This window comes from Cyprinodon variegatus, unplaced genomic scaffold (assembly GCF_000732505.1).
Source record: "Cyprinodon variegatus isolate N-32 unplaced genomic scaffold, C_variegatus-1.0 Scaffold787, whole genome shotgun sequence".
In the NCBI taxonomy this organism is placed as follows: Eukaryota; Metazoa; Chordata; class Actinopteri; order Cyprinodontiformes; family Cyprinodontidae; genus Cyprinodon; species Cyprinodon variegatus.
In genome coordinates this window covers 30,353-41,435 of record NW_015151240.1, presented here as the reverse complement: position 1 = coordinate 41,435, position 11,083 = coordinate 30,353, and the positions used below count along the sequence as shown (strand labels likewise).

The 11,083-nt window shown below is 36.0% G+C and overlaps 1 protein-coding gene across 3 annotated transcripts in view; it reads left to right on the top strand.

Moving 5' to 3' along the window:
* Window positions 1-11,077, top strand: part of LOC107098535 (rho-related GTP-binding protein RhoC-like) — a 16,137-nt gene extending 5,060 nt beyond the window's left edge. The window contains exons 2-5 of one of the 3 annotated variants that reach the window (XM_015396270.1): window positions 3,087-3,247; window positions 7,203-7,323; window positions 8,305-8,435; window positions 10,242-11,077. In XM_015396270.1, coding sequence (XP_015251756.1) covers window positions 3,092-3,247; window positions 7,203-7,323; window positions 8,305-8,435; window positions 10,242-10,418 — 585 coding nt within the window. In that variant the 5' untranslated portion in view covers window positions 3,087-3,091 and the 3' untranslated portion in view covers window positions 10,419-11,077. The remainder of the gene's footprint in view (window positions 1-3,086; window positions 3,248-7,202; window positions 7,324-8,304; window positions 8,436-10,241) is intronic. The other 2 variants (XM_015396272.1, XM_015396273.1) reach the window with 2 other exon arrangements.
* The last annotated feature ends 6 nt before the right edge of the window (window positions 11,078-11,083 follow it).

Here is an 11,083-nt window from a genome sequence, read left to right as displayed (position 1 = left end):
GAGGCCGACTGGGGTTCAAGGAGACAGAAGCAGAGATACATAAAGCAACTGTAAAAGGCGACCCCGTCCAGGAAACACACAGCCAGGCAGAAGAGCTCTGAGGATGAACAGAGCACATCCACAGTCAGAGAAACAGGACTACACTGGAAAAACAGGCCGATCTCCAACATCTATAAACAAAGCAGCAGCACAGCTGATATTTCTCTCCAGGATGGTGTCACAGCCAAACAGGAACAGACGCGGTGAAGCTGATATGAGAAAAAGCAGAGTGGGCATAACGTTAGAGATTAAACTAACAGATTCTGCAGAGTGGAAGAATAGAGATAGAATGAAGCAAAATGATGAAAAAGGGGTCGCTAGGTCCTCCGGAAGTCTAAGTCTATAGCAGCTTAACTATAGAGATAGCTCAGGATAACTGTGGCAATCTAACTATAAGCTTTATCAAAAAGGAAAGTTTTAAGCCTACCTTTAAATTTATTTAAATTATATTTATTTATCATTTATTTATTTATTTTCAATAACAAAATAGATAAATTAACAGAGTTCAATCGGTCAAGCTTCGTCCATGGATACAACTTTTATTTTTGTTGATTTATCTAATAAAACACTGACAACCTTATGTCCTAGATTTAAAAAATATATATAATTTAGGACAGTAGTCTTTGTCTTTGAGAAATGCGTATTTACTGAGATGATACCTGTTATAATGTAAAGAGTTTGTTCAAAGAAGATTGCCAAAGATCCCTCTATGTATGTTCCTACTTTAAGAAATGTTATAGGAATAAACATTGTACCACAAAATTTATTTCAAGGCACATTTTTACTCATAACACCAGCAAGTATCAGAAACTAAAAGCATTATAAACTATTTTTGTTGCATCTGTCTGATCTTCCTAAATAGCTATTCTTTCATTCAGTGCCTGTGACGTCACATCTGCTGCCTCACGCTGTCAGCGGAGGAAATTTTCTACTTTATGTGCTTTCATTGTTTAAAGATGGTCAGTGTTTGATATAAACATGGGGGCAGGATGTAAAAACAGTTGTTTTACAGCTTTGAGTCACAATGAACATGTTTGATGTTGATGACACACCATCAGTTATCACCGGCAGCCACCTGAACTTCCTCTTGCTTTCATTAGCACCCATTAGTCCCACATTTGAACTGAGGCTGAACTGAGGCTATTTATTCAACATTTTCAGGGTTCATTACTTATTTTATTAAATAATCCAGCAGGAATATTTGCTGTTTAAAGGCTCCCAGTTGTGTTGTTGTTGACATAAGGGAGTTTAGGATGTATGAGTGTGATATGGCCTGTTATAAATTTTTTGAAAATCTGGGTTTTCTATTTCATTCTATGCTATAGTAGAGCAAACAATAAGATGGAGAAAAGCGGCTAAAAAAAAGAGAATTAAAAAAAACAGCATTACTGGTTGAGAAAATAAAGGTTTAGATATTGAGGCAGGATCAGACAATGTTTATTCAAACAAACACATAGAGCCGTCAGCATTGCCACCAGTTACCATAAACTTGATGGCAAAGCCAGCTTTTAGGTCAGTTTAAAAAGCCATAGTTACTTTAATTACTAAATGCTGGTTTAATGGGAGATATTTTAAATTTAGAAAGTGAATAAATACTTTTTTATTTCTATTAAACAAATTTTTACATAGAATGAAATTAATTAAATTTCTTCCTTAAGTCAGATTCATAGTTGTCCATAATTTCAAGATGCCTGATGTACAAAGATGATCTACTTATTTATATTAGAATCTAAACACTATGTGGGGCAATCAAACTATTCAGGTCGGAGGAGGTTCTGTGTATCAGAGGTGTCCTTTAACAAACCTGACTTTGTTGTATCGGTTCTGTTTGAAGGAATGTGTTGAATTGACTGCATCTATTGGGAGAATTTTGAATGTTTGACACAAATCATAAAGTTCATAATGTAGTTCTGAAAATAAACGAAAATGTATGTAAACTGTTGAATTGGTAGACAGTTGTTAAAAAACTGTCAGAAACAAATATCTTGTTGATTTGAAAATGGTAAAATCAGAAAGTTCATCCTATCTGATCTAAAACAGGAAAAATTTAAGTCGGATTTAATGTCAAAAAGGTTAAAAAAAACAATGTTTCTCATATTTCTACTGTTAAGTGTGAATGCTCTACATTTAAAACCAAACAGGCAAAAATCCCTTTAAAATATAATATTACTTCACTTCAAAATACGATATTATTAATATTTACTAAACAACTTTTTTTTTAAAGTTGTCTGACGCTAGTAACCATATTTATTATCAGCTTCATATTTGTAGCTGTGAATATATTTAGTGCATGTTTGCACAGCTGGCAGTAGGCCTTCAGCTCATCTAACAGTAACACCATCAAAACCAACTCTGTTTTCTGCTGCTACAGAACAATGTTTATTGTGTCATTTTGTTAATATTTACTCACCATAATATAGGTGTAAAACTTTATGTTAATAACATTCATCCAATTTATCCTGCGTGTTCTTGGTAGAGGAACTCGCTTGTAAATGTTTGTTTTGTCCCATATAGTCTTGTTATCATTTTAGCAACACAATGGGGTCTTTGCAGCTTTATTGTTTTTCATTTCTAGTAATTAACCATAGAGATGTGGTATGTTATTGTGTCTCTGTAGAAAGTTGGGCTGATCAAATATTAAGTTGTGTTGAGTGAGCTTTATAGACACCAGCTGCTGCATTCATTTCCTGAACACCTTTCTTATTGTCATGTATCTTTAATATGAGCAAACAGCATAAAAAAAGGTGCGAGAGGATATTTCCATCTCCCATCTTTTGTGTCCTCTCTTGTTTATATATTCAGATTTTGCATTCGGTGATAAAAGCTGCTTTTGACCACATGCAAAACAGATAGTGAAATGTAGCGCAGGTGGCAAACTGGATGCTTTTTGGTCAGGATGATAAATACTTTACTCTTTATGCATCATACATCTCTAAAGAATTATGTTCAATATGGAATCCACAACTAAACAAAAATGTTCACAGAGGTAGAAATGAAAATAAGACATTTGTTGAATTTTCATTAAGCTCTTGTCTCTCTTCTCTCAGCAGAAATGTCAGGGATTCGGAAGAAGCTGGTGATTGTTGGAGATGGAGCTTGTGGGAAAACGTGTCTTCTTATAGTTTTTAGTAAGGACCAGTTTCCTGAGGTTTATGTCCCTACAGTATTTGAGAACTACATTGCAGATATCGAAATTGATGGAAAGCAGGTTGGTACTGTTGACACTAAAAGAAGGTTTTTACACTGGAAAAACGATCTAGAAATAAGTAAAACTATCTGAAATTAAGTGTATTTACCTTTAATTTGAGTAGGTAAATGAGATATTTGCCAATGGAATGAGTATTTCTACTCTTAAAATAAGATAATTAGATAATATGCACTTGAATTAAGACAATGCAATTGTGTTTCCTTATTTTAAATCAAAATTTTTGGGTTCCAATGGCAAAATGTCTCCTCAACTCAAGAACAAATTGACTTATTTTAAGAAAAAATGACGTATCTAGAATTAGATTTTTTTCTATTGTAGAAGTCATTTTTTTCCCAAGTCAGTAGAGTTTTTCCACTGTATTTTGTCTCATAAATGTTATATGCTTACCATATAAATTGATATACATTAATGTTAACTTCACAGGAATAAATCCAACATCTATTGTATTAATTAATTAGTCCTTTGTTTATATGAGCAGCAAAGATATATCAAGTGAAATACTTAAAAATCCTAAATTTGAAGTTTTTTTCAGTACAGCTTTTACCACTGAAAACTTCAACTTCTCTTATTATAATTATTAATCATATGCAATAGCATTGAATTGTACGAAGTACAATGATATACAATATCATTAATAATAGAGAGCATATAAATGTTTTAGGGGAATAAATGTCTGGTAGCTTAATCGTTACCAAAAAGAGGTTGCAGTTGATGTGCTAATTAACAAGAGAAATGTCATTTATGGCATTTAATATAAGAAAAACCTACTTTAAGTTCAACTCTAACTGTGTCCCAAAGATAAAATTATGTTTTACTCAGGCCACTTCAGCCCCCAAATAAGGAGTTGTTGATTACATAATTAAACACAGTCAACAGACCATAGATATCAAAATAATGTATATTTTTTTTAAGTAAACCTGCTGGTTTCTGTTGAAAAATTTATGATTAACTTTAAAGGTTTGTTGCACTGGTTATCACCCCATAGTCATCTTTCACAGAGAGAGAAATAAAACTGATTGGCAGATTGTGGAGAACTTGTTGTCTGCATCTACTAGCTGTAGATGGGAGGTTTTCATTCAGTAATTACTTTTAATTACTTGTGGTCTTGGAAATTTTGGGAATAAAATGGTCTTTGGCTTCCTTGTTTATTTACCTCAGCTGTGAGCTGATGTGCTCAATTTTTTTTCTTTTTCTAAATATTGTAAAAGCTGCAGATATGAATGTCAAAACCTTTGTGGCATAATCCTCTCTTTAGCTGGAGAGTTGTGACACCTTACATTTGTTTTTGTTTTTTTCTTGAAGAGCTCTGCAGTCAGAGCTAAAGATGATAACTTATGTTTAGGGGTTCTGTTCTCTCAATCTGACCATTGGTGCAGAATCACCGCTTGGCAAAACAGGAAATGACTTTACTTCCTGGTTTCCTGTTCAGACGGGGAACAAGGATGTCTCCTGGCAATCCCCCTCCCTCTCCCAGAACTCTACTGCTGCTCCTGTCCGATAAGTTCTTTATTTCCTGTCTTCGTGCTGGTTGATTTAGCACACAGGGAGCGGTCTATGGTTGTTTTCTGTAAAATAAATATGTAATGAAACTCTTTTTGGAGAGATATAATTAAGTACCCCTGAATCCCCTGAAAGAAGTTCCGGTTCAACTATATCTAAGAAATGCTATTGTATTACATTTTTGTTCAACTTATAAATTTGTTTAAAAAAACTGTTTTGAATCTATGGCTATTTTCCCCCTCGCTCTTTTACTTAAAGTCTGCAGCTCACACCTTCTCCAGTGGGAACATAATGATCTGTTTGCTCATGCTGTCTCAACAGTGTTGGGCCACCTCCCACCCTCTGCCTCTGCAAACCTCTATTTTAGGACTTATGACTGATTCTAGTGCTTACTGTGGGAACATCAGATTTTACTCAAAAGCTCCACCTTTAGAACTTGAAAAGTGAGTTAGCTTAGTTAAATAACAGTACGGCTGTTCGTGTTTAGCTCTTTGTTTATAAAGCTCTTGGCTTTGGTAAATGTTCTTAAATTTAAAACATTTATTAGACTTTGTTACACACCCAATGTCTAGGGGTTCTGGGGAGGTAACTTAAAAATGTGTCCAGATCAAAAAAGGGGAATGTAAAATGATTTATTACAAAATATGGTTAATCAGACCCAAAACACAATACAGCTTAACCCAATTAAAACAAAAGAAAAAGGCAAACAAATTCAAGAATGGTTAAGAGCAAATTAGATTACAAACTGTCCAAACCAGTCAGACTAAGTTTTAACACAAAACAACCCAAAAGAAAATCATTTATAATAGTTAGAAAGTTTGATTAATGACAATAACACAACCTAACCATAAGAGAAGAGTGTAAGTTAAGAGAACTTGCCTGAAGTTCTATCTAAAAAAAAAAAGACCACATAAGCATAAAAAAAACGTTGTTGATGTTCCTAAAATTTACAGTCATTTTTATTCTTTTATAGCATGTGTAGAATATTTAGTGGCTTTAACAGCTTACAGTGTAATTTGTTGAATTATGTAATAATAATGTTATTTTAAAATGTTAGTAGTTAAAAGTTCACCTGTTTCCATGAAGGGTCCTTGACTGATTGTTGACTGGCTGTTTTTTTTTTTTTGTTGGGTTAAACTTGGCTGGAAACCACAGACCAATCGGCTGACTTAAGGCCCAAAGGGGAACTTTTAAACTACGACTGTGACTGTGCGTCACAATGACGTCCGTAACTGTTCAGACTGAAGCCTTACAGCAATCGCATTTTAATCAGTCGTATGTAGGCCCCCGCCAAAAACATTTGATTTCAGAAAAAAATTTATTCTTTGGATATCAACTCTCAGTGCTCACTTTTTTTACTCCACGCATCCCTTGTGACATTTTATTACTGAATGTGTAAAATTTCTACTATATATTAACAGAAATGGCGTTAATATTGTCCTTTCAACATTTGGTGGGCTGTGGGCTTATGATTAACCTGAGCAAAATAAACAAAATCAAAGACTTACCATGACTATGAAGCTGATCCCAGTGGGAAATTTGTCCTCTGCATTTGTCCCTAACTATGTAGGGGCAGTGATAGCTGTGCCGGTCCAGGGACTGACTGCAGTTCTACTGTAAGGTGGTTTGGTCAAGGTCAATGACCGGCGTACCTGATATGTAACAACCATACCATGCATAGTGCTCTAGGAGACTATATTAATAAGGCTATGCATGCTTTGGAAAGAAAAAATAAATCCGACTTCTTTTTTTTACAACTAGACTGCTGCCTGAAATATTTAAAACCAGCTGTGCTGAAGCTGAGAAACATGGAAAACCTGTAGGACAACTGCCCCCTAGGACCAACTTTGGACACGCCTGGTGTACTGTGTAGACCATTCCTTAAAGTTGCAATGAATGTAGCTTTGAATATCAAACATATGTCTCTACACACAACACAAAAAGTCACACATTGTGACTGTGATAACACAGTGGCTCATGACTGCTGTTTCAGTCTGGAAAGGAGCAGGTCAAATGTGGGAATCACAGAGTCAGTGGAAACAGGTTAGAACCAATCAAATAAGGATGCTAAACTTTTTTTTTTAAAGAAAAATTCTTACAGCTGCTAGTTATTGAAATTTTTATAGATATACCTAGTTCTACTGGATGCAATCAAGGGCATTGTGAAAAATATTGCCCTTCATTCTTAGCTCTTTTGGTTACAGAAAAGCTTTGTCAGATTATGGGTAATTTTTGGTGCAGCATTAATAATAATTTCCTTATCTGTTAACATAATATTAGCATAATTTCCAATATTGTTTATGTCCAGCTGGATAGACTTTTTCTGCTTTTGATGCCCATGATAGATGTATGTTTTAGTAGCAAAGCATGTTGGGAAATTTTGATAAACAGGAAGAAAGAAATGTGGATTAATTATAATAAATGTGATTATTAGATATGTTTCTTCTTTCTCCAGGTGGAGCTTGCATTGTGGGATACTGCAGGCCAAGAGGACTATGACAGACTGAGACCTCTCTCTTACCCCGACACAGACGTCATCCTTATGTGCTATTCTATCGACAGCCCCGATAGTTTAGGTGAGAACATTTGAAAGCTTTTTTTATAAACAGTTGATCCCATCCCACCATTTGTTGGCTATAACTAATTTATTGTTGCTAGAACCCATATTCAGCACAGATTGAGCAAGTGGCGTAGTACATCCTAAATAGGTAACCAGTCTCCCCACAGAGAAACTCTATGCCTCTCTTACTCCTGCAGACCAGAGAGGGTACTGCACGGGGGTTGTGAAATTTTCCTATTGCCAAACAGTGACTTTGTTTAATTAAAGATAAATCAGATGTCTTAACATCTGCAATATTGCTAAAAAAAAAAAAACTAAATAAAAAAATAAAGAAACGGTTAACAAAATACTAGGTTAAATTTTCTTCACCAGCACCTCAAAACCTGTCTGAAGTTAACGCTTTAGTTAGCACGGTTCACCAGGATGTTAAACACAAAAACTCAGTAATGGAACTAATATAATTTCCCGTTGTTTTTTGTGTTTTCTCTTAATATATGGGTAAATAATTTAACAAATTGTACTACAGTCTTATTTATTCTTTCTATTTTATTCTGTTATTGTCATTTGGTTGGACAGTTTATGAGTGACAGAAATATTACCAATATTACCAATTAAAAAAAGGGTTTGTTGGGCTATTTTATAACGTCATGCTCAACGCTATTCATGACATTTTGAACTGAAAAAGCTTCCTGGATGGGAAGCGAAACGTCTTCAAACTTGGAAACAGAGTCCATAGGATTATTTTTCATTTTCTTTTTTTGAAATTACCAATATGCCGAAGCCTTAATTCATTCATATTCGTTTAGTTATTGCTCATTAAGTACATTGAAAGGTCACAGTATAGACTGGAGTTGGTGCAACTGAAAACATTTTAAACCAAACAGTTTACTGAGCAATACCTACCTTATATCTAGACTGATCTGCTTGTTGGTTCTATAGCTCATTCACTTCCTCTCTTAATTTTCTCAGCCTTTTATTTCCTTTTCCCTTGGAACAGAGAATATTTCTGAAAAGTGGACTCCTGAGGTGAAGCACTTCTGTCCCAATGTTCCAATCATCCTGGTGGGGAATAAGAAAGATCTGCGTAACGATGAAAACACACGAAGAGAACTGGCCAAGATGAAGCAGGTAATAGCTCTGACATTCAGGGATTCAAGGCTCATGCCCCCTATGTAAAATGGCTGAGGAGGAAATAAAAGACTAAAACTAGAAATTAAATGAAAAGACTTTCCATATACAGTAAAATGTGTTGTGCACTGAGTTTCATCCAAACAGACAATCAGTCCATCACAGGAAAACACAGAGACAAACACCTTTGGGAAATTTAGAGACACCCTTTCGACTAACATGTATGTTTCTGAATGGTGGAGAAAGTCTTAGTAGTAGGGGTGCACTGATTGCAGGTTTCTGGCATATCACTGATTCAGATCTTTAAAAAGGACAGGACAGGTACAGATACAAGTTCATTACGGTGTAAGTGGTCAGACACTTGTTTGGCAACTACTTTCTCAAGACTTTTTAGATAAGAAAGGAAGATTGGATATAGGTCTATAATTGGCCCCGTCATCCGGGTCAAGAGATGGTTTCTTAAGTAAAGGTTTAATTACAGCTACCTTAAAAGCCTTTGGTACATATCCCTGTAAAAGGGATAGATTAATCACATCTAAAATGGAGGAGGAACACAGGGGGAATACTTCCTTAAATAACCTAGGTGGAACTGGATCTAACATACACGTTGAAGGCATAGATGAGGATTATAGTTTTGCCAACTCTCAAAGTTTAATTGGATCAAAGAAATCCAAAGTCGGCCCAATTCCACAGCCAGACACTGCCCCACCCCCCAGAGACGAACCAAGCACAATTCAGCCCCATTTACACTACCGTCTGAAAACCGATCCGTGCCGAGCTTGGTTGCTAACGACCATTTACATACCACGCCAGCATGGTCCCTTACCTCCTAATGACGATCTATGGTACTACTGCTCTCTAGAGGTAAACAAGTAAATCAACATGGTGGTACCCGCAACACTCAGGAAGTTATGTTTTGTTATCATTGCGATATTTGGTTGTTTGCGGAGAGTTAGGCAAAGAAGGCTGCCTTTGGTAAATTTACTTGACAGAGTCGGTTTTTGGGAAGTGGATACGACAAATGATTGTCTAATATGGGCTTACAGAGGCAGGAAACAAAGAAAGGAGTTGAGGTTCATCATACTGCTAAGCAGAATCATTACTGGAAATCATGTGGCACGGTACAGAAGCTAGTATTTTTATGAATGTCTGAAGTTTCATGATTACGGAGGCTGACTGTAAGGAGATGACCCGGTCTGCTCAGTGCTCTTTGTTATCTGAGAACTGAGCTGGAAATGAACCGTGCCAAGACCTACTGATGAACTAGTACCATGTTAGTGCGGTTCAGTTGTGCTTGCCATTTACACTTAACTGTTATCCCGGTTACCATGCTCAGACCGATCTCAGCACAGTTTCAAAAGGGTATTGTAAATAGGCCTTTAGAGAGCTGACAATCATTTTAATAGAATCTATTTTATCTATAAAGAATATTTATTTATCCTCCTGGATGAGTAGACAGTGCCATTGGACAGTTGCTTGCATTGTGACGTTGACTTTGCAGCAATCGTTCATAGTTAACATGCATGTAGCGACAACAGAGAGAAAAAAAACCTATTAAAAAGAAACTTCCAGTAGAACCTGGCTCAGTATAATGGCTATTTTCCATGACCAGCTCAGGATTTTAAAAATGTCAGAAGACATGCATTATAAAAAGCACAGAAGCTATGATCTAAGAGTACTTACTATCTTAAAGAAGAATAGTTTAAAACAAATTATAGTAAGACAAAAGGTCATGTTACTTTCTTACTAGTATTTTTTTATTAATGGTATCTATCAATTCTAAACGCCTATGGTCTAATCCTGCAGGAGCCGGTAAAGACAGAAGATGGAAAAGAGATGGCCATTAGGATCAAAGCTTTCGGCTTCTTGGAGTGCTCTGCAAAGACGAAAGATGCTGTTCGTGACGTGTTTGACATGGCAACAAGAGCAGCCCTGCAGGTCAGAAAGTCCAATAAAACTATCAAAGGCTGCATGCTGCTGTGAGCCACACCCAGGCCTAACAGCCTTTACTGACCAGTGAAACTAAAGCAGGATGCACCAAAGGACTGACTTTTCATCAAATGGATCTTTGTACTGTATCTCTTTTTTTTTAATTTAAGGAAGAAACAAACTGGCAGGCAAGTGGGTTGAAGACAAACATACAAAGTACAGGGAATGGGCATTATTGTATATTATTATGACTAAAAGTGATGTTTAAAGCCTTTTTTTTGTTGCTGCTTTTGTTCCATTCTGTTATTTCTAGACTTGCTGTGTTTTTCTACTCGGGTATTTTTTTTTTTTAAGCCTGGGCAAACACCATCCTTTTCAGCTTCTGTTGTCTTTACAGAAATAGTCCGGTGTTACAAGTCCAGCTATGTTTACAAGGGAAATGCCCTTTAACTGGTAGAGCTATTGCCTGCTTTAACTTTGCACATACACATCTATGTACCCTGCATTTTTAATGGGCTAAAATATGAACGGAGGACCTTTTCGATATGTTGTAACAAATCAAAACAGTTAGCTCCTCTGGCAGATACAGAAAATGGCTGCTTGGGCTCCTGTACATTCTCAGGTTTATGTCTACAAACAGTATACACTCACCGGCCACTTTATTAGGTACCCCATGCTAGTAACGGGTTGGACCCCCTTTTACCTTCAGAACTGCCTCA